Source organism: Chenopodium quinoa, unplaced genomic scaffold (genome assembly GCF_001683475.1).
Source record: "Chenopodium quinoa cultivar QQ74 unplaced genomic scaffold, ASM168347v1, whole genome shotgun sequence".
Taxonomy (NCBI): Eukaryota; Viridiplantae; Streptophyta; class Magnoliopsida; order Caryophyllales; family Amaranthaceae; genus Chenopodium; species Chenopodium quinoa.
Window position 1 is genome coordinate 329,655 of NW_018743850.1, and position 22,245 is coordinate 351,899.

The 22,245-nt window shown below is 38.8% G+C and overlaps 9 protein-coding genes across 13 annotated transcripts; 4 read left to right on the forward strand and 5 right to left on the reverse strand.

The window, feature by feature from the left end:
* The first annotated feature begins 1,082 nt into the window (after window positions 1–1,082).
* LOC110686239 (protein ACCELERATED CELL DEATH 6-like) lies at window positions 1,083–2,997 on the forward strand. The gene is made up of 5 exons (XM_021862859.1): window positions 1,083–1,120; window positions 1,217–1,233; window positions 1,297–1,802; window positions 1,883–2,425; window positions 2,941–2,997. Exons 1-5 carry the CDS (start codon window positions 1,083–1,085, stop codon window positions 2,995–2,997), a joined length of 1,161 nt encoding a protein of 386 aa, XP_021718551.1.
* Window positions 2,693–5,906, reverse strand: LOC110685769 (pentatricopeptide repeat-containing protein At3g49740-like). Its single transcript, XM_021862290.1, has 2 exons — window positions 3,189–5,906; window positions 2,693–3,099 (listed from the first exon to the last, which is right to left on the reverse strand). Exon 1 carries the CDS (start codon window positions 5,689–5,691, stop codon window positions 3,487–3,489), a length of 2,205 nt encoding a protein of 734 aa, XP_021717982.1. The 5' UTR covers window positions 5,692–5,906; the 3' UTR covers window positions 2,693–3,099; window positions 3,189–3,486.
* Window positions 5,907–7,450: 1,544 nt separating this feature from the next.
* LOC110685778 (protein GFS12-like) lies at window positions 7,451–9,202 on the forward strand. Of its 2 annotated transcripts, XM_021862300.1 has the most exons (3): window positions 7,451–7,642; window positions 7,745–8,252; window positions 9,157–9,202. In XM_021862300.1, the coding sequence occupies exons 1-2, from the start codon at window positions 7,541–7,543 to the stop codon at window positions 8,219–8,221; spliced, it is 579 nt and encodes a 192-aa protein (XP_021717992.1). In that variant the 5' UTR covers window positions 7,451–7,540; the 3' UTR covers window positions 8,222–8,252; window positions 9,157–9,202. The 2 variants fall into 2 exon arrangements, with proteins under 2 accessions (XP_021717992.1, XP_021717993.1); XM_021862301.1 differs by lacking the exon at window positions 9,157–9,202 and having other exon boundaries at window positions 7,745–8,505.
* Window positions 9,192–15,402, forward strand: LOC110685770 (putative pentatricopeptide repeat-containing protein At5g65820). 4 transcript variants are annotated; one of them, XM_021862291.1, is made up of 3 exons: window positions 9,192–11,893; window positions 14,035–14,193; window positions 14,804–15,402. In XM_021862291.1, the coding sequence occupies exon 1, from the start codon at window positions 9,853–9,855 to the stop codon at window positions 11,815–11,817; it is 1,965 nt and encodes a 654-aa protein (XP_021717983.1). In that variant the 5' UTR covers window positions 9,192–9,852; the 3' UTR covers window positions 11,818–11,893; window positions 14,035–14,193; window positions 14,804–15,402. The 4 variants fall into 4 exon arrangements, with proteins under 4 accessions (XP_021717983.1, XP_021717984.1, XP_021717985.1 ...); XM_021862292.1 differs by lacking the exon at window positions 14,804–15,402 and adding an exon at window positions 14,279–14,384; XM_021862293.1 differs by lacking the exon at window positions 14,035–14,193.
* Window positions 12,722–16,297, reverse strand: LOC110685774 (DUF21 domain-containing protein At2g14520-like). Its single transcript, XM_021862295.1, has 11 exons — window positions 15,689–16,297; window positions 15,427–15,503; window positions 15,254–15,337; window positions 15,044–15,157; window positions 14,844–14,930; window positions 14,606–14,745; window positions 14,412–14,499; window positions 14,088–14,161; window positions 13,840–13,961; window positions 13,478–13,746; window positions 12,722–13,391 (listed from the first exon to the last, which is right to left on the reverse strand). Exons 1-11 carry the CDS (start codon window positions 15,864–15,866, stop codon window positions 13,347–13,349), a joined length of 1,278 nt encoding a protein of 425 aa, XP_021717987.1. The 5' UTR covers window positions 15,867–16,297; the 3' UTR covers window positions 12,722–13,346.
* Window positions 16,298–16,943: 646 nt separating this feature from the next.
* On the forward strand, window positions 16,944–17,774 carry LOC110686241. The gene is made up of 2 exons (XM_021862860.1): window positions 16,944–17,417; window positions 17,643–17,774. The coding sequence occupies exons 1-2, from the start codon at window positions 16,944–16,946 to the stop codon at window positions 17,772–17,774; spliced, it is 606 nt and encodes a 201-aa protein (XP_021718552.1).
* Window positions 17,581–18,655, reverse strand: LOC110685777. Its single transcript, XM_021862299.1, has 2 exons — window positions 18,117–18,655; window positions 17,581–18,025 (listed from the first exon to the last, which is right to left on the reverse strand). Exons 1-2 carry the CDS (start codon window positions 18,525–18,527, stop codon window positions 17,798–17,800), a joined length of 639 nt encoding a protein of 212 aa, XP_021717991.1. The 5' UTR covers window positions 18,528–18,655; the 3' UTR covers window positions 17,581–17,797.
* A 550-nt stretch (window positions 18,656–19,205) lies between these two features.
* On the reverse strand, window positions 19,206–20,170 carry LOC110685775. Its single transcript, XM_021862296.1, has 2 exons — window positions 19,403–20,170; window positions 19,206–19,312 (listed from the first exon to the last, which is right to left on the reverse strand). The coding sequence occupies exons 1-2, from the start codon at window positions 20,099–20,101 to the stop codon at window positions 19,229–19,231; spliced, it is 783 nt and encodes a 260-aa protein (XP_021717988.1). The 5' UTR covers window positions 20,102–20,170; the 3' UTR covers window positions 19,206–19,228.
* Window positions 20,171–20,186: 16 nt separating this feature from the next.
* On the reverse strand, window positions 20,187–22,127 carry LOC110685776. Its single transcript, XM_021862297.1, has 2 exons — window positions 21,701–22,127; window positions 20,187–21,359 (listed from the first exon to the last, which is right to left on the reverse strand). The coding sequence occupies exon 2, from the start codon at window positions 21,349–21,351 to the stop codon at window positions 20,668–20,670; it is 684 nt and encodes a 227-aa protein (XP_021717989.1). The 5' UTR covers window positions 21,352–21,359; window positions 21,701–22,127; the 3' UTR covers window positions 20,187–20,667.
* Window positions 22,128–22,245: the final 118 nt, after the last annotated feature.

The following is a 22,245-nucleotide window of genomic DNA, read 5'->3' on the forward strand; positions in this document are numbered from 1 at the left end:
ATGATCTTGAAATTGTCCGACTCATCCTTGGCTTCTACAAATCAAATTCTGGTCTAGAGACCAAGCCACCTAGCAATAGTGATAATAATGATCAGCATCTTAGCAAACCGTGGTTAGGACTTTCCAAGTCGAAAAAGACCCCTTTGCATGTTGCCATTGGAATCAAGCCTAACGAGGAAAGTGCAATGGAGATATTGTCAATGGATACAGAATTGCTTTGTGCCATGGTAGATGATGAGGGGAACAGCCCACTTTTCCTAGCTGTCCAAAGAGGGCTGAACTCAGTTGCTGAGAAGATCTTGATATCCTCCTCTTATAGTGTTAGCGGCCAAGATGGTTCCACTCCTCTTCATTTTGCACCTAAGTGTTCAGGTTTGTCATCCATATGCATCCTACTTCTAGATTAGTACATTAGAGATTAATGGATTAATACCTTAATCTAGTACTTGATCTGTTTGACTTAGCTAGCTCTATTAAATTTATATGTATAGAAAATTATTACTTCTATCTGATGGGAGACTTTGTGAATGACAGAAAATGTTTTGAGATTGCTGCTGGAGAAGAATCTGGATCATTTTGACGCAGTTGATAACAAAGGATTCAATGTGCTTCACCAATGGGCAGAAACAGCAGAAGTTTGGCCTTTTAACTTGATCTTAGAGGGTGATTTTCCTGCTGTAAGAACCAAAGTCTTCACGGATTTAATGTACAGCATAACAGATAATAAAGACGGTGACAGTCCACTGCATATTGCAGCAAAGTCTAAAAATGCCGATATTGGACAAGTGCTTGTACGTGGTTACCTGCAGGAAGTAGGAGCAAGCGAGCCATCTGAGTTGCCTGATTGCCCTCCTTGGAAAACAAAGAATAAAAATGGGGATACGCCTTTGCACATTGCTTTATCTTCAAAACATACTGAACAAATTGCGTTGCATTTTTTATCACTGGATTCAACATTATGTGAGATTCTTAACAAGGGTGAAAGCCCCCTCCTCCTTGCTGTTGCTTCAGGATATATGAACAAGTTATAGAAGAGATTTTGAGTGCTCAGGATCCACGTTTCAGCATGCTGCGTCGCAATGATGGAGTTACGTGCTTCACTTGCTACGATTCTGTTCAGGTAATATATAATTGAACTACTGATATAAGTATTCTTGTACATGCATTTGTTGAAGAAATTGTTAGTTGTTCTACTTTGAATAAACTGCCGAAGTAGATGTTCAGTGTACATAGGTATTTGCGAATTCTAGCTTTGACAATTCTCTAATAGCTTACTTGATTGAATTGTGAACACAGAGAAAACTGGAAGATGGTTGCTTGGAAAATTTTGGTGGATCAACTCGCCTGATGATAAGGGAAGAACTGCCCTTGCCGAAGCCAAAGAAGCTCATGTCCCGTGGCTTGTAGATTTGTTGTTGAACCCTTCTTCGATCCAAAAGGAACCATTTGATTGGATTACAGCATGCGAGAGAGACGAGACATCAGCTGTAATTGCCTTCATTGACAATTGTCATGATCTTCAAAAGGTTTTCCGTGAACAAAATGACACTCCTTTGCACCACATAAAATTGCCAACTTACAAAGATTACATGAACTTCTTGAAGAATCCATCAATTGCAGAAATTAAGAATACAACAGATCATGGGGGTGCAACGCCTTTGCATCGAGCACTAGAAAGGAAAGACATACTTCTGGCTAAGACACTGCTCAATGATAATGGGGTAGAGCGTAACATAGAGGATTATCATGATACAACTGCCATGGATTTGCTTGCCAAGCTTTGCAAAGAAAATGAAGATTGGGTATGTATCTTGTATCTACAAACTAAATTTAACTTTCCTATTGATGGAGCTAAAACAGTATGAAACATGATTACTTGCAGGCTAGGATGTGCAAACAGATCAAAGTAAATCCATACTTGAAAACAACATATATTCAACCTGGGACGAATCTGGATCAAATGCGAAACACTCTGTCTGTAGTTGCAGCTCTGTTGGCAACAATCACATTTGCAGCTGGATTTACACTCCCTGGTGGCCTTAATAATGCAAATGGAGATGCCATTTTAGCAAAGAAAGCTTCATTTTTAGTATTTTTACTAGCAGATGCATATGCCATGTGTGCATCCATGCTGGTCTTGTTCTGCTTGATATGGTCTATGGTTTCTGAACGTGATATGTCATATTTATTGGTTGATCGCAGTGTGGTTATACTCATGCAAGCCCTATATGGCACGATGGTGGCATTTATGACTGGTATCTATTCTGCCATAGCTCGTAGCTCTTTGTGGGCAGCCATAATTATCTTCGTCATGTGTTCTTTCATTGGAATATCAGCGAATAGAACTGTTTTGCATAATGTACTTGCCAAGCTAATTCCTGCGGCAAATCATGATTGGAAATATCGGATCCGGTTGCTTGAAGAGGTAAGTATGTACTAGAGTCATATTCATATTTTATTGGTCGTTTGTCCAGTGGCAATGAATTTCAGTAGGGTTATTTATGAGTTATTTTCTAGCTAATGTCTATAGTAATGAAATTTTACTCCCAAACATATGTTTATTTCATAATAGTAACACACTCAATACCGTCTAACTCTAAAATGGTAGTGTATGGTAATATCATGAAGAAATATACTTTGCAGACATTTTAGGGTAAAAATGGCTGATCTGGGCTAAATCATGGCTTCAAAATGTAACTGTAGCTAATTTTTTCAGAATTAGGTTCTTGGTCATATTCAATGCCCGTTTACAAGACCTCTTAATTTTTCTACATATTCTAAGAATGGAGGGGACATAAACAACCAATTTAATACTTTCGATTTCTACAGCTCACATATCATTAACAACTCTGTATGATAAACAAACATAGAATAATCACAATATTACTTGTTGGTGCTCTTCGAATCAACCTGATAGGTTTGCATTGAATTCTGTCCCAGGGGAAAGCATCTGTTGCTGCCCTTGCTGGAAACGATGTCTCACAAAAAACCAAGTAGCAGATTAAGAATTTATAAGGGAGAAATCTGCTTTGGGGTTTCGGATCATGTAGCAGTGTGATGCAGAATCCAGCCAAGCAACTTGAAGCCTCTTCTTTGATTCTGTGTTTTATACATAAATGTTTATAATTATGCATTAGCAGTTGAATTATTCAATTGATAACATATTATTGCTATGGTGCTACACTCACTTAGAGATGAATGTTTCAAGCCCTCATCAAGTTTGATTGTCCAAGGCCTTCCTCTTTCCTCTCGAATTTTCTGTATTAAGAGCTCTGATTTTTTTGTTCACTATCTACTGAAACCACCACAAACCAAATATCAGAACATTCGAGTCAATATTCTGCAGCTGGAGCTGGCGCTAATGAAGTTGTGTTAAAGAAGATGGTGTAATTACATGTACTTCACTTCATATGAAGGGTGACTTAGGGCTTTTCTAAAGCAAAGCTCAACAACAGTATCTTTTTGTCAAATTGATTTTCGACATTACTATGGCTTGATCCAACTGCACCCAGGTTGCTTTATAACTCGAACTGTTTTCATCAATTCCCTAACTTGAGCTGCATCTTCCCATTGTCCAGCATTTGCATGAATATTTGACAGCAATACATAAACTGCTGGGTCGTTTTTCTCAGTTTGAAGAAGCAACCCAGCAATAATCCTTCCCAGCCTTACATTTCCATAGACTGCACATGCACTAAACAGAGTCCACCAAATATTGGGATTAGCCTTGTAATCCTCACTCTCAATTAGTCTCTCCATCTCATCAATGTATCCAGCTCGCCCTAAAAGGTCTACAAGGCAAGAAAAGTGATCTACTCCAGGTTCCAACCCATAATCATTGATCATTGCATTAAATATGCGAATGCCATCGCAAATTAGACCAGTACGGCAGCAAGCTGATAAAATAGCAGTAAAAGTGGCTTGGCCAGGTTTAAGCCCAATCTCATTATGCATCAATGTGAAGTACCTGACAGCTTGTTTCCCTTCTCCATATTGTGCTAATGCAGAGATGATGGCATTCCAACTCACAACGTTCTTTGTGCTCATGGATTTAAATACCTTAACAGACCAATCCAGAAGCCCACATTTTGCATACATGGTGATGAGGCCATTTCCCAAGGCAATTTCATTTAGAAATAAACGTCTTAGGATGTAGCAATGGACCTGCATTCCATGACTTAAGGCTGAAACACTGGAACAGATGCTTAACACAATAGTTAGAGTGTATACATCTGGTCTCATTTTTGACTTCTGCAGCTGAAGAAACAATTCAAGAGCCTGCACAGGGTAACCATTTAACAAGGACCCCGAAATAATTGCATTCCAGGTAATCAGATTCTTAGAGTGCATGCTGCAGAATATTTGACAGGCCAGATCAATGTCACCTTGCTTAGAGCATGCAGACACCAAAGCATTAATAACTTCACTCATTAGACTGAGCCCATTTTTCAGCACTAGGGCATAGATCATCTGGACAATTTCTAAGCTACATGAGCTAGCTAAGAGGGCTCCAATTGTATACTCGTCTGGAACAAACCCAATCCTCTGCATCTCCATGTAAGCTAAGATTGCTAATTGAATATCATTTTTATGAGCATATCCGGCTATCATAGTGTTCCATGAAACAACATCCTTCACTTCCAATTTCTCAAATAATTTTCTGACAGAATCTAATAGCCCATGCTCAGCATACATGGCCATGGCAGCATTGCTCACAGCTGTGCAAGGTTCATAACCTGCCTTTACAGCCTGAGCGTGTAACTGGAGGCACATGTCGAGAACCAAACCCGAGTTCATAAGGCTCACAAAAGTTAACTCAGTAGGGCTTAACCGAGACTTTAACATATCTTGAAATATTACCAAAGCCTCTTCTTTCCTCTCAAGACTTGCTAAGCCATTGATCATTGCATTATAGGTAATCACATCGCGCACCATTCCATCTGCATCTTCAAAAACTTTACGAGCATCAATGGAATTTCCAGAGTTAAAATACATTGTAAGCAAAGAATTAACCACCGAGCTCCAACCCAAAAACCCACTCTTAAACACCAACGAATGCACTTGCTTCCCAAAGCCATGTAATTCAACAACAGAACACAAGCTAAGAACGCAGGCAAAAGTGTAATTGTCAAGCCTCACACCCAACATATGCATTCTCCCAAACAATTCAAATGCAATATCATCATACCCAATTTCAGAACAACCAGTAATTACAGCATTCCAAGGGGCAACACTTCTCACAGGCATTTTATCAAGCAGTTGGCAGGCATAATCAACCTGACCCAGCTTAGTACATGCTGATAACAAAGTAGTCCAAGAATAATTATCAGGGGTACCCAATTCAGAAAAGACAGTTTTAACAGAACCCAAGTCCTCAGTTTTGGCATAGAGTGAAAGGAGTGTGTTTGAGACATGGGGGAAACCTTTAAGTCCAGTGAAAATGGCATGAGCGTGAAGCTGGTTTCCAAATCTGGAGTTGGGTATCTTGGCAGAGGCAGTAAGAGCAGAAGAGAAAGAATAATGATCTGGGTTCAAGCCATCAGATGAATGGATTTGCAGGAAAAGAGAGAGACAATCATGGTGACGATTTGAGCGTGTAAGTTTTGACAATTGGGAGTTGAGTTTTATGAGTTGTTTTGCGGCGTCCTGTGCTACAAGTTTGGCTCTTTGGGTGTGGCATACCAAATTCATCAGCTTGTTGCATCAGAGTCGAGCTAATTGCCAATTACTAGTAGTAACGATAGGCCACTGCCCCAATCCCCAAATATACTCAACATCAATGCTAAATTGCTAATCAAAGTTATCTAACACATCTCGACCTACCCTGCAAAATTGGCGGGTTTGGGTAGTAATTTTGGGCTGAGAATTCTATTCAGTTCAACTTAAGATCAGATAAAAATTTCAGGCATTGGACATCAATTTTAGGCATATATAGTTTAAAGTCCGCTTCTTCAGCTCAATTTTAAGCGGATTTCAGGCATAGCTCACCATTACTCGAAATGGGATTACTTTATTTTTAGCCAAAACGTGAACCAACCCATGATCAACTCTATTTTAAATAAAATCAGCAATCTTAACATGAAATGACTAGTCTTTAAAATAAAAATTAACATAATATGATCAGTTGATCACTCAAAGAGAAACTCGGACTTAACATGATACGAGCACAAATCAAACTTAAATTGAAGCAAGTCGAATGATATGCCTTTTTTGACGTTGTTTCATAGTCTCACACTCAGTACCAAATCAAACTCGTGCGTTGTTGAGGCATTGAGGAGCTCCAGTGGCTTGCCGATCATATTAAATGGGTTCAGGAGCTTACTTCTAAGCCCTCTTTGAGATGCTCTTTATTTGGTAGCTTATGGAATTAATACAAACAGAGCAGTTAATCCTGAAAATTTTCAATACCTAAACCTTTACGTCTCTTTTTGTGAACGTATGCATTTAAATACGCATGCTCCTCCTATATTCTTCAGCTTCTCCATCTCAATTCTCATACTTGGTTGTATTAGGCTTCGTGTGGCCTGCATTTCATTTTCTATGTATGAGAAATAATCCTTTCTTGCCTTTTCCACTATTGTGTTCTTTTTTTCTGAAGTCCTGTATGCATTTTGAGTGTCAAACTTCTTGTTTATGTGATAAATTGTTCTAGTCTGTTTCCAGGCTGCTGCTGCTACTCTCATCACTATCTGTCAGCAGATTGGTCCAGATTTAACTGCTTTGCATATCATACCTCAGCTGAAAGAGCTGTTTGATGAGCTTGCTTTTTCTCGTGAATCATCTAGTTCACCCCCCTCTCTGGGAAAAAGCTATAAGATCTCCAAACACAGCTCAGGCAAGGAGGCACAAATTGAAAGCCACATGGATATAGCGTGGGTGTCAAGCACTTCTCCATTAAACACTAGTGCTATTTTTAGATATTGAAATTGTGGTCTGCTTATTGTTGTTTTAAGATTTACTTGGATGTATGTGTTAATACTGATATGATACTAAAGTTAATATAACAATGAACTTATCTCTTGGAGCGTGAACCAACAAACAGTAGCCGTGTCGTGGTGACCCACTGACCTAAAAGACGATTCCGCGCTACCTCCCGGTACAATAGACAATAAGCGGTCGCCCTCCAGGATTGACCCACTGACCTAAAAAACGATTCCGCGCTACCTCCCGGTACAGTAGACAATAAGCGGTTGTCCTCCAAGATAAGCACGGCGCCGGAGTTTATGTGCACTCACAAACCCGACTGGAACTCTATCAACCTAAATAAAATTTCTCCAAAAATTTAAGAAGGACCCACGCCCGCGCATCGCATTCCCCGAGGCCCGAGATTGACCCGCCTCAGTGCACGTGCGTGTGGCACAACACCCACCTCCAAGTCACTCAACTAAGAAGTACTAATATAGCACTATATATAAATAAGGAGAAAACTTTTCCTTCTACCCATGTGGGATTTTTCCCTTTAAATTGTGACTCTTACTCTTTCTTCTTTTCTTTCTTTCACTCAACACTCTTTGTTTTTATATCAAGAACTTCCAACAGTATGCAGGTTGCTTTTACTCTTCTTGGCATAGAGAGATTGCGGCAGTGTTGTGCTACGTGGCTTCTGCTTGAAAAATATCTCCTTAAGCACTATAACTGGAAGGTGGGGTTATTTTTTCCTTGTATGTTTGTATTTCCTTTGTCAAGTTGATACTGATTTCATGGTATACTTACATTTCGTTTTTCTAAATTCATTATGATCTAGTGGGAATTTACAGGAGATTCATCTAGGAGCAGTTCAGGAAACTGTGATTCTAGAAAGGCCTTGATCAAAGAAAGCGTTAAGTCTAAGTACAATCCAACCAAACTGCTAATGAACGGAGTTGGATGGGCAGTACCGCAATCTCAGGGAAGTAAAGGAAGCAATGATATGGTACTTCATAAACGCTTTTACGAAACTCATCAAAACTCAGCCAAAATTAACTCAGAAACATTTAAAGTTGGCAAATGTGAACCATGGTTCTGGTTCCCTACTCCTGCTACTACTTGGGAAGGGCCAGATTTTCATGCCCGCGCTGGCACTTCAAAAGATGAAAGTCCATGGAAGATTAAGGCATCAGTAATACACTCTGTCCGTGCTCATCATGGAGCACTGGGGTCTTTGGCTGTGGATCAAGATGAGTGTATTGTATTTACTGCAGGAGTTGGTCCTGGTTTTAAGGTGGGACTTGTCAACTGTTGATTGCGTGTCTGGTTACTATGGGCATGAAGAGGTTTGCTTCCTATTAAACTTTTGCATCATTGGTGGTTTTCCCGTTTTTTTCACTGTTCTTTTCAACAGCTCATTGGTAAAAAGAGATGCCCATCTTGATAACTTGAGAAGGATATATGACAGATTCAAACAATGATGTTGATGTAGAATTCATAGGTCTAGAATAACACATTCTGTGAAGTTCATATTTGGTGTTCTCTGGTCAGTGGACAACTTGAGTATCAAATTTTGTCCATTGTCCTAGATTTATTTGATTAATCAAAATGAAAGAACTGATAACCGGGAAAATGCGGCTTGATTTTTTATGGTATATACGTTCCCTTGCTCACAATGAGAGCTTACTTTCAAATGATTTACATTAGACATGAACATCCTGGACAGACTTATCAGTTGTACGGAGTAGTTTAAGCTGTTTGACTGAATAAGAAACAAGCAAGGATTTGATCAAATCTCAAGCTATTTGGCTGACGAAGTACCTGTAAATAAGAATGAGCATGGTCGTCTATACTTGTAAAATAGAATTAAGCACAGTATTTTTGCTATATTGCACAGCTGGACTCGTGGATTTATCAAGGTAAATTTATAAGCATCAATAACTGCAAGAGCTTAATCATAAATTGCAATTTTAAAATGTTCTTATAAAACATCCGTAAGATCTATTTCAAGCTAGGAATCTTTCGGTTTGCCTTATGAGGAAGCAGTGAAAACTGGAATAATATCAGCACTTTTTCTTAGGATGTCATCCAAGACAGTTATTGACTTATTGTTGTTTAATATGTTTTTACTGTATTTTTTTTCTTTAATCATATAGACTTTCCTGCTCTATCTTTAATGTATACACTGTATGTGACTTTTCACTGAAGCCTGATGAACTTGGATGTCTGATTGATATTTTCTACTTCCAGGTGGTGAATGACATATGTATCCTTCCTTACAGTGGGAGGGTGACGTCTTGTGATGGGACCATACATGTTTGGAATAGCCAAACTGGAAAAGCAATAACAATAATTTCCAGAATAAGTATACTATTCGTATTACTTTGAAAATTATAGGAGGATGAGATTGGCTCGTTTCAGATTATTAGGTTGACTCGTTTTGAGTAGGTTAGAGGGTATTCTTTTTTTTTTCTTTTTTGATGATTATTCTTTTCAATTTATTTTAAAAAAGAAAAAAAAAAAAAAAAAAAAAAAAAAACATCGTTTAATCGCCCCCTCCTCACTCCTCAGTCTTCACCCTCCAACTTCAATCACCTCATTCTGTTTGGTTTCATGGTGCTCCGTGTTCTTGTGAAGTCGTGAAGAAAAGCAGTATCCTTAAAACCCTTATCAACAGAAAAACTGTCAACGACAGAAAAATCAGAAATTTCAACTAATTATCTCAGCTTTCGTGATCCTAACCTATAGAGAGATTTGAAAGGGAAGATCATAACAATTTGTAATAGCTTTGCTGAAGCCATAAATCTCCTGAACAGGTAAAAATGTCATCTTTTTTGTGTTAATTGCATCTCAAACTCCATTAATTCTACTCTAGGATTTCAATTAAGATTTCTTTTTTGAATTTATTGATATCAACCTACATTGGTAAATTGAAAGAGAGAGAAAATGCGTAGATTATCATTGTATTTCTGCAAGAACAGTCATCCTGCTCTGTTGTTACCCTCTGAATCCTATGCTGGATTAACATTTGTTGCCAATTTCTCCAACATTTCTTCCCCTTCTAAAAAATTCCCAGTTCCTCAAAATCAACTACCCCAATTCAATCCTGGTTTTGTGAACCCGAAAAATGGGTTTGGATTGGTTCATTTGGATAGTGATTCACAAAACAGTGTTGCCCATGATCGTAAATTTGATGAATTTGAGGCTGATGTTGAAAAAATTTATCGAATTTTGAGGAAGTTCCACTCTAGGGTTCCAAAATTGGAGCTTGCTTTACAAGAATCTGGTATAATTATGCGTCTTGGGTTAACGGAACGGGTATTAAACCGATGTGGGGATGCGGGGAATTTAGCTTATCAGTTTTTCATATGGGCATCGAAGCAGCCTGGTTACAGGCATAGCTATGATGTCTATAAGGCCATGGTTAGGACTTTAGCCAAAATGAGGCAATTCGGAACGGTTTGGGCAATAATAGAAGAAATGAGGAGAGAGAGTCCGCGGTTAATTACCCCGGATGTGTTTGTTGTGTTGATGAGAAGGTTTGCTTCTGCAAGGATGGTTAAGAAGGCAGTTGAAGTGTTAGATGAAATGCCTAAATACGGGTGTGAACCTGACGAGTATGTCTTTGGGTGTTTGTTGGATGCGTTGGCTAAGAATGGTAGTGTCAAGGAGGCAGCCTCACTTTTTGAGGATATGAGGATGAGGTTTACACCAAGCCTCAAGCATTTTACTTCCTTGCTGTATGGATGGTGTAAAGAAGGGAAACTGTTGGAAGCAAAGCATGTCTTGGTCCAAATGAGGGAGGCTGGGTTTGAACCAGATATAGTAGTCTACAATAATTTGCTTAACGGGTATGCAGTGGCTGGGAAGATGGCTGATGCGTATGATCTTTTAAAAGAAATGAGGAGGAAGGGTTGTGAGCCAAATGCAGCATCTTACACAGTATTGATCCAGGCGCTTTGTTCCATGGAGAAAACCGAGGAAGCAATGCGAGTCTTTTATGACATGGAGAAAAGTGATTGTGATGCGGATATCATAACCTATAATGCCTTGATTAGTGGACTATGCAAGTGCAGAAAAATTGATAAAGCCTATGAGCTTCTAGATACTATGCTTCAGCGAGGCCACACCCCTGATCAAACTACTTATCTGCATATACTTTTGGCTCATGAGAAGAAGCAGCAATTTGAAGAGTGTAAGGAGCTTGTTGATGAGATGCAAAAGATCGGTTGCTTTCCAGATACTAAAATATACAATACCTTGATCCGTTTGGCATACAAGTTGGGGGAGGTAAAAGAAGGTATTGAACTTTGGAATGAGATGGAGGCAAGTAGACTAAGTCCTGGGATAGAAAGCTTCACTATAATGATTCACGGTCTTGTTGAGCAGGATTGTCTAGTCGAAGCTTGTGACTATTTCAAGGAAATGATTAACAGAGGGCTTTTATCTGCTCCCCAGTATGGTACTTTTAAGGACCTACTGAACTCCCTTTTACGAGCTAAAAAGCTTGAATTAGCTAAAGATGTGTGGGATTGTATCATCGTAAAAGGATGTGAGTTGAATGTTTATGCATGGACAATCTGGATCCATGCACTCTTCTCAAAGGGGCATGTGAAAGAGGCATGTTCTTATTGCCTGGAAATGATGAATGCAGATGTGATGCCAGAGCCCAGCACTTTTGCAAAATTAATGAAGGGCCTGAAAAAACTGTATAACAGACAAATCGCTGCAGAAATAACAGAAGAAGTGAGGAAGATGGCAGCCGATAGACAGATTACCTTCAAAATGTACAAAAGAAGGGGAGAGAGGGATTTGAAGGAGAAAGATAAAGCGAAAACTGATGGAAGAAAGAGGAGGGCTCGTCGACGTCAGTGGGGCCAAGGTCGTAGTAAAGCTGACATTGTTATTTGATGAATGGTGTGTGAGCTTCAAAAGCTAAACTTAGATGGAGTTTTGTTTGTAAATTGGAAACATGAGCCCATATCAGGTACATTTTCTTGCCAACCACAACTCATCAACTTCTGTTATGCCTTGTTTACTTTTTCAATCATGGTTAGATTCACCTTTACGTAATTTTCAGAAACTTTAAAGAAAATGCCTTCTATTCTGTTATTTTGTAACCCAACGTTTTTCAATTTTTGTTGTCATACTGCAAGTCATTGATATCTTTCAGAAAATTTCTCAGATAGGAAAGCTGATATCTTTTACTCCTTAGTTTGTTAGACATTCTCTGGATTGCATACTTTGGTTCTGTGTGAAGCTTAGTTCTACCAACTACTTATCCCAAGACAATTTGAGTATTAGACCCATATGATCTTGATTGTGCATATGTTCTACATTTCCATGGATAATTGGACACAATACTCAAGGGAACTGCATTCTGTACTAGTTGTGCCTTGAGGCTAGAGCAGTTTTTTGGGGGAGCAGGATGCTCTATAGGACTATTTTAGAGTAAAGCAACTTGAATAAGGAAAGAGGGAGGACAGGATGTCAAGGAATTTCTATTTTGAATAAAAATAGGTTTTTTCCAACAGACATGGTACTCACTGTATTAGAAATAATTTCTGGTTTTCTAGGTTTTTATTCGCTGGGCAATATTGGAGGTTTGACATTGCTTGGCTTGAGCAAGGGAGGGATTTCTCAGAGTTCTTTACCTGTATAGAAGGTGCTCTATATTGCAGATCTGTATGGCTGTATTGCTTGTATGCATGTTTGGAGTTCTAAATGTCTACTGTCCTGTTGAGGCAATAAGCTGCACTTCTTGTTAATTGTCATAATCTGATCAGAGCTGATTTTTTTTTTGTGTTTGGGGGGGGGGGGGGGGGGGGGGGGGGGAGATTGTGCCGATCTAGATAACATAGGTAAGCAAAGCTCTCAAAGTTGAACCATGTTTCTATTTCTTCCATGGCAACAGCAGCTCAACCTTATTTTATTTTGATCCCTTGTAAATGTAATGCTTGTTTTGTTTCTTATTCCCGTTCCTAGTGTTCTGGTAACTTAAGCTTTTGTGTGTGTGAATTCTGTGAAGTGCCTTCAATAGGCATCATATCCCTACTCATTCAGTCATGCCTATGATGCATCAACCAGAATGTTGTTAATCTCACACAGCTTCTCATTGTGGTTATGCTGTTATGGGTCATTCCTGTTGAACTTAGCATTTGTGTAATACAGAAATTATCAACAATTAACCCACCTTTTTACGCCAGAATAAAAGGAATGAATGAATGATGTTGTTTGCAAGAGCAAAGTACAGTTATTGTAAATGAAATACAGAAGTCATACTAGTTTGAAATATCAGTATCAATACTTCCAGAATATTATATTACAGCATGATTTTCTTTTTAATTGTCACCACAAAAAAAAAAAAAAAAAGCTGTCTGGTTAAAGAGTAAACCTCGCAACTAAAGCGGCTATGTTAGCACTTGATCCTGATTCCTGTGCTATAAATTCTCTCGTCTGTAATCAGTCTCATCATATATTTCCTCCTGCACATACAACAGAACCAGGAATATAGAAGATTTAGAATCTTGGCATATATTGAATAGTTATATGCTTTTATAATGTGACTCACCTGTAGCAGTTCTTCTATGACATCTTCCATCGTGATTATGCCAATAGCTTCTCCATCTCCTGAGAGCTCAGAAAGTTGTTTCTCTTTGATGTCCAAAATTTCAGATTCCACATTTTTTGACCACTTTTTTCCTTTAGAAGTTTCTCTTTGAAATTCATGAGTAGTCTTAGGCAAGCTCTTCAACTTCTTCAGTGATCTCTTGCTTCTCAATTGCTTTTCCTGGGGCAGTTGTTTGCCATCCTTCTCCACTCTCACCTCTCTCAAAGGTTCTATAAATTTATCATAATCGAGGAAGGAAAATAAATTGGATGGAAGTTAAGAACTTAAGACTAACTTTTAGAGCATAAATGTAAATTGCATACCTTCCTGTGGATGTTTGCTGGCTGAAAGCTCTGAGTCACTATTTCTAACAACAACAGCCATATGACTATGGCCTTTTTGGAATTCGTTGAGTATGTCATACAAAGGCATGTTTTCTGAAACCCTGGGATAGAAAGCTAAATCATGAGATAAAAACTTAGCACCTCTTTTCTAAGAATTTGTATTATGGCATGCAGGCTGCATGCGACATTCTAGCCTTTTATTACTTCTGTGTAAAAAGCTACTGTACCTTGGGATTTTGCGAAATGTGACATTCTTTACCGGCACCTTGTCTTCTGGGTTAATACTCAGCAAATTCTTCACCTGCATTGGCAAGATGCCATTGGAGTAAGAAGGTAAAAAATAAACTGCACCTGCCTGAATTTTTTGTATTTATCCTTATGAAAGCAATATGCATTGACAAGAAGCTGTCACTGACAGCTTCATTACTGCAACTTCATGGTATCTCAAATTCTCAACATGTTCAAGTTTACTAAAGATCATCACAATCAATTCTGCATAGAAGTGAAAACTGGATTTGTCAATTTTACAACTTCAAAGATAAAAGAAGTACCAGGACAAGGCCTATGATATTTGTTGGATTCCCATAATAAACTGGAACCCTGCTATGTCCTTTATCCTTTATCATATTCATCAAATTCCTGTCATATTACAAAAGAAAATATGAGATTTAACTGCTTGGACCCCGGCATATTCATTTCCATCAGATTCAAACTTTCAAAGAGATCTTGTGATAATAAAGTTCACCTTTCGAGATTAGAATTAATATCGATGGAAAAAGTGTTTTCTATAGGAGTCATAGCATCTCTTGCTGTTTTTTCTGTGAGTCCAAGTGCTCCACCTATGATAGTAGTCTCATCATGGGTAAGTTCTCCTCCTTTTCCTGCCTGTTCACATGTATAGAATATAGATTATCAGCTTATGTCTCGTTGTCTTGTTTATCAGGTTTCTGTTCATTAAGGAAGAAATAGTGAGGTGCAGCCACCTCATTTCCATGCAAGTCGACTAGAGTTTTCAATTCAGCTCGCCGAAACAATGCTTTGTGTCTCTTCCCCAACAAAAGGTCCAATAGCTGGTAAAGGAGAGAAAATGAGGGAAGGAAGTATGTAGATTCTGAAATATACCTGTTATTTGGAAGGGAAAAAAAGGAGAGAAATGGAGAGCATATTGAGTTAGTTCTATCACCTTGCTTATTGGATATGCAACAGGGAAACAAATCCAGACAAGAACTCGAACAAGAGGGGCAACAGCAGCACCAATTGCCAAACCATACCGCGAGCAAACAGCTTGTGGGATGATCTGTAATGCAACATAATATTAGTTTAAATCCGATTCGGGTTTCCAATCTTGGTTAAGAGTACTACTGTACTAGTTATAGGCCTATAGGGATCTCACCTCACCAAACAATAGTATCAGTGTCACTGAAAGAAGAATAGCACCCCAGGCTGCAACCAAACTGTCAAGAAATATTGGAAGGGCCTGCAACAATGTCATTTTACAGTTTTACTTTTTTGCATATATACCAAAATACTTATTTTATTCAACACTCTTTCTTTATGGTTAATTACCTCCATGGCAGCTGCATTGCATATTAAGAGGGTACAGAGCAACAAGTGCTGTCTCTGGACAACAGGTAATATCTTTGCTGCCCAAAAAAAAAAAAAAAAAAAAAAAAACAAAACAAAACCTTACTACTTTTAAAAGAATGGTTTATATTCAACTGCTCATTAAACTATCACATCTGCTATCTGGCTGAAGAGAACAGGGTTTTACTATTCTTTTAATTAACTACTTTAAAGACGAAGCAAAGAAACACATGGGGGAAATTACAAGCATTTTTACGATCAGCAGGAGATCCAGCTTTAGCTATTACTTCAAGGTCTACGAGACTGAGCGACATGAGTCCCAGGGTGAGTCCTGACATCAACCCAGCAAACACTACCAGTATGAAGCATATTGCGATTCGTATGAAGAATTGTGAACCGCAACACGAATACTGCACTGCCATTCAACTTCACTGCCTCTCTTTATTCCTTTCTCTTATCGGTTATGATCTCTCAGGTTTTCTCTGATCAAATGAAAGGGAAAGAAAGAGAGTTCAATGATTTTAACAGTCTTGATTGAGATGTGAATGTTTCAAGATTTTATCAAATACTGGAATCGTCTGGAACTGGAAGCTGACAACTTTTTGCCTGTATTCTCTTGGTTGCTTATATTGAAAGAAAGGGAAATTTTTCAAGGCCCACCGAAAGTGTAAATCAAGAGTTACTGGAATAAAATTTAAAGTAGGTTTGATTTGATGAACAGAATAAGCAGAAATCTTTTGAAATGAGGAAGATTTGGTGCTGTTCCTGATTCCCTGCTGTGTTGTCTACAAGCAATATATCCACAACTCACCATCTTCTATTTTGGGTTATGTCAGCATGTCACCTGTAAATTCTAGCATGTCTGATAGTATTTTTTTATTGCCATATTTATCATTTGGCTAAATTAGAAAAAAACACCTGTTAAAAGACCTAATTTTGTTTTTAACACCTTAAGATTTCGAAGTTTAATTATAACACCTGTTAAAAAATAAAAATTTTGCTTTCACCACCTAAATTGGAACAACGTTAGAGGATATGTTAGCTGGGCCCACAATAACGGCTATTTTTTCCAAACTGCTTTATATAGTTACGACATCCTTCACTAATGTAGAATTGTTGAGCTGATTACACAAAATTGCTTCACATTTTGCGAATTCTGACTAACAAATTGGCGAAATTGTTTGATTTTACCATCATTGTTTGGGGGACGTAGATATCAAATCAGGTAATTGCGTCAATAGCACTTTAGAAACCCTAATTTATCTTTCAAAAATAAGGCGTAAATTAATCTATATGTTGTTGACTTAAATGCATAATTCAGGTCGTATCTGGCAATAGTCATGTAATTCGTAAATAGTTAGGGTTCATTGTGTGTTAATTGTGCTGTAATTTGCGAGAAAATGAAATTAGGGTTCATTGTAGAAATAATTTGGGGGTTTTGATTTGTAGGAGTGACTGTTTAATTCCCTTGGTTCAATTGTATTTTTTTCATAGTACGAATGGTTTTGCTTATTATGGATGGCAAATTGGTGCAGGAAATGTCTTCTACAAGTTTCTCACCTTCAAAGGAGAAGAAGTGCAAATGTGGTGTTCCCTTTGCAAAGCTTACCAGTTGGACAAGGGAGAACCCTGGTCGTAAGTTCAGAACATGCAAGTTCTACGATCCTGTAACTGAGAGCAGAGGTTGTAAAGCATTTGAATGGGTGGATGAACAAGATGGGACAGCCTGGCAAACAGAGGTGATCAACAATTTGTTGCTAGATAAGAAACTGTTGAAGGGGGAAATTAGTGATTACAAGAGGGAAGTTGATGATCTTGGTGGACAGTTGAGGTGCTTGCTGAATGAAGTGGACAGGCTGAAAATGAAATGCAAGGCTTTAAACTCTGACAGGAACAAGATGAACAGAGAGATGCATGGAAGGAATGCTAGATCAGATCACTCTGTTCTTAGTCTTGCTGTTGGGATTAGTTTGGTCATATTAGTGATCCTTCTTATTAGGGGGTTTGTAATGCATTAAGTATAACTTGTAATGCTAGTAATTGCATGAAACAGTAATATGGTAATGTAATGATTTATAAGTGGCAGTGAACCACTATTGCAAGCAAACTAATGTACACAATTATGAAAGCAAAGAATTAAGTAAGTACCTAAGTAGTTGATATTGCATTTAAGTTGTTGATCAAATTTGTTGTTGCAGTGCCTAACAAAATTGGCTGGTAAAGCCTTAAAGCAAAGTATTAATTTAACAAAACAGGATCCTTGTCCTATACCCAAAAGTAAAGCTACAAATATTGCAACTGATTGTTCAGAAAATACAACCAACAACTAAAGTTCAGAAAAACAATTCAAACATCATTGTGTCAGCCCTCCTTGTCTGGAAGTCAGCAGCTTAGCCCTCCTTGTCTGCACTCCAGTAGCATTGGGTTCAGGTTGGCTGGAAGAGGGAGTGGTGTGATGCTTGGCTTGTGGCTGCCCTTGTTGACTGTGTGAACCTTTCCTCTTACTCAATGGTTCACAGCCAGGTTGCTCTTGGGGAAAAGTCATATTCCCAATGCTGTTTGGACCAGCCCCTATTGCACTCTGTTTATTAAACACAAATACCAATAAACAAGTATCAACATCCAATTTCATCACAAATTTTAAAAGAAAAGTTACAAATCCAACAACATACCTTCTTAGCAGCTTTGATCTCCCTCTTCTTCCTTTGCTCAACTACCCAAGGTGAATTTAAAGGAGGCCTTCCTGCAGTTCTCTGCTCAGTTGGTTCAGGTTCATGTGGGCCCTTGCAAGTCTTGGGATAGTGGCCAAATCCACCACAAATCCTACACTGACTTTTCCTCCTCTTTCTTCCCTGCTCCCCTCCTGTTGCAGATGTTCCCTCCCCAGGTTCCAGCTTCCTCTTCTTCTGTTTAGGTCTTCCAGGCTGCTGTTTGAATGCTGGTGGATGAGGCTCTCTCATGTTCACTCTCTCCCAATGCTTTGGGCCTGGCATAGGTTGAATTGCAGGCTCATATGTTGCTCTGTAAGTGTCCATAGTGTAATAGGGGTGGACAAACTGCTCAGCATCAACCCTCTGATCCATTATGCATGCAAATGCATGAATACATGGGATGCCTGTTAATTGCCAGTGATTGCAGGAACAAGACCAATTTGGCAAGTCAACTAGAACCTGGTCATCATTCAGCTGCACTTCATAAGTGTCATCCCTGGCAGCTTAAATTATGCAATTCCTAGCCACATAGCTCATCCTCTGAAATAGCTTATGCACATATGGAGTGATGTTGGTTGTGATTTCCTTGGAGTCCTCCCACTTCTCATTATTTCTCCTCATCATGTACCTCCTCATCCATTCCATTTGGGTGAGGATAGGTTTGTCTCTTGCATCTCTGATAACAGAGTTGAAAGTCTCACACATGTTGTTTAGTAACATGTTGGACCTGCAACTGTCACTGAATGCATGTCTGCACCAGTGATGAGTGGGGATGTTCTCCAAATAATTGTAAGCATCCTCATCAAGCTCCCTAATATGTTGCATGGCTATCTGAAACTCAACCTACAACCACAACAGGAACATTATCATGAAAGAATAACATACACAACTGTTGTTGCTCTTATTTTGCTTTTATACACAACAGGAACATTATTACATGAAGTAGGTACATGAACAGGAACAATATCATGCATTTACTTATTCAAAATAATTTAAGGTCACCTAGAGACTTACAAATGTTGTTGCTCTTGCAGCACTCCAAAAGAGCTCTTTGAAATCTGATCCAGTGAACTTCAACTTGAAATTTGCCCAAATGTGCCTAACACAGAACCTAGTCTCTGCATTGGCACAACTTCAGACAGAGCTTCAACCAGTCCCTGTTTAACATCATCAACAATTACTTGTCACACTTCAAACAATAAAGAACAGGACAGAAAATAAGACTACAATAATCAAAACAATATTACCTTCTGCCTGTCTGACATGAAGGTGAAGCCTGCCCCATCTGCACTTCCAATGCATTGCATCAAGGATTCCAGAAACCAGACCCAAGTCTCCCTGTTTTCAACCTCACAAGTTGCCCAAGCAATGGGGTAAATGCTGTTGTTCCCATCCTTGGAGACTGCAACTAAAATCTGGCCTGGATAACCTCCTTTCAAGTGGCATCCATCCACCCCTATAATTGGCCTACAACCCTTCAAGAACCCATCCTTCAAAGGCCTTAAACAAATAAACATCCTCATAAACAAGGGAGGCTCAGGCTTTTCAATGCCATCAATCACAACATTACAACCAGACCCAGGGTTGTATTTCAGTACAGCCTTCCCATAATCCCATACCCTAGCATATTGCTCTCTTGCTGAACCAAAAATGATCAACTTAGCTCTACATCTTGCCATCCAAGCCCTGTAGTAGGTCACTTCTACCCCCAAGTCATGAAGCACCCTATCCTTGATTTGCTTAACCTTCCATGATGGGTTAGTTCTGAAATCCTCAAGATACCTCTCAGCAATGAACTCTGCTGTGACCTTCTTGTTCTCCCTGCTTCTCACACATTTATGCTCCAACTTCATGGTTTTTATTTGCCAAGTCTGTTGTCTTTTTAACTTAGTAGCATGGATCTTGAAACTACACTTCACTCCACCCCTGCATATACACAAAGGCATCCTACTTGTCTTTGTGTCAAACTTGCACCCACACCTATTCCTACACTGAATAGTAATCCTAGTACTATCATTGTGTTAAAAATAGTACTCATACCTATTCTGTATGGCATGCACTCTTAAAGCTTTCCTCAACACTGTAGCATTGCTAAACCTAAGCCTATGAACAAGTACAACAGGCTTTGAGAAGTCAGATTTGTCATTAAACCATGGACTTTTGTCCTCTTCATCAGATGAACCATCCAAGCTCCTTAGGTCATCTGATTCTCCCTCAATTTCTTCTTGTAGTTGTACCTCATTCACATCCAAGTTATCTGTCAACCTTGCCTTTGGATCCTTGGAAACCCCCTCATCATGTACATCAAACTGCTTCCCAAGACTTCTTGTTACCTTAGCTAAAATTTCTTCAGAATTCTGCACAAACCACCTCTCATCCCCACTGTCATACTCCTCCTCTCCAGGCTCCCAAGTTATGTCAATCTCACTCCCATCACTTGAAGAAAAATCATCTTCCCTCCCAGTCTCACTCTCACTGCCTTCACTACTATCCTCAAAAATCAATCCTTTGCCTACAAATTTTTTTTTCCCTTTCCCTTATCCAACACCTTCACACTGCCAGAACCCCTTTCAAGCTTAGCTTTACCCTTTTGTTTCCCCTTACTCAACAACTTCCCTTTACCAGGAACCCCCTTAATCTCAACAGAAACCCCTTCAACCCTTTCTATCCCCTGTCTAGATCTAGGTTTAGGAGATTCTTCACCCTCCCTCACCTTAGGCTCATTTTTGTTAATTCTTGGGCTCTTCCTAACTACAGCAGGCTTACCTGAACTTTTCTTCCCCTTTCTCTCAGCCTTTACTGGAGTGGACTGGGCCTGGATCTCATGTATGGGCCTTAATGTTTCATTAGCAGTCACAAATACTTCAACATACCCTTCCCCATTCACTGTCTCCAGCAGCCCCTTCACTTCCTCTTCATTTACTAACTCCCTTCTCCCTGTGTTAAAGGTCCTACCTCTTTCTTTATACCAAAGTCTGTAGTTAGGTGGGACATGGACATTAAAGTTCACAAACCCATGCACATCAGCTACCCTCAAATAATGCAAATCTATCTTATCCACTACCACATCCCTCCTCCAATAACATAACCCACCACACCAACAAAGCAAATGCTTTGATTTTGACACTTGTTTAGTAACAAAAGCACCCCCTACTCTAAATACTATATCAATTAATCCATCTTCGTTGTCGGCCATTTTTCTACCTAATAAACAAATGCAAAGCAAATCAATAAAACCCAACATAGCTAACCCCATTACACAGTCAACCGCAATACTTTAATCAACAAAATCAAACATATTTAAACCAACACAATGGCAAACCAGTCAACAGTCAATAAAATCAATGATTTAAACTAAATAATTCACACATTACACTAAATCATACTTAATTTAATCAAATTCAACTTTAATTACAAATTAACCCATTTTACTGTTCTTAGGGTTCCTAATTTTTTTTCCCAAATTACCCTACTACACCCACACAAATGGCATAATGCAGCACACAGTACTTGTTGAAAACTACCTTAAAGGGTTCGAAAGGTACCTGTATTGGAATCTTACTCCTGTTGCTGTCAGAATCCACGAAAAAGTCCAAGCTTTTTGGATGTTGGAAATGGCTGACGGAATCTCGCTGACTTGTTTCGCTCCAATATTGACACCTCCTCTTCCAACTCAATTTCTCAATCACAATAATCAGTATAGGGTTTGAATGTTCGCAGTAATTTTGGTTGTTCAAGATTTGCAGACGAAATTCAATGAAGCAAAATTAGTTGGGTGGTAATAAATGACAGAGAAGATAAATTCGAATTGAAGGGGATGGAATTTGGAGGGTAAACGACTATGTGGGCCCCACCAAAAAATTCCGTCACAGTTTCTGTTATCTGGTGGTGAAAGCAAAATTTTTATTTTTAACAGGTGTTATAATTAAACTTCGAAATCTTAAGGTGTTAAAAACAAAATTAGGTCTTTTAACAGGTGTTATTTTCTAATTTAGCCTTATCATTTTGACATGTTTTTATTAAACAATTTTTGTCCAAGTGTTCAGGAATTCTTGATCTGCTTATCTCTACACAAATAAAAACCCGAAAC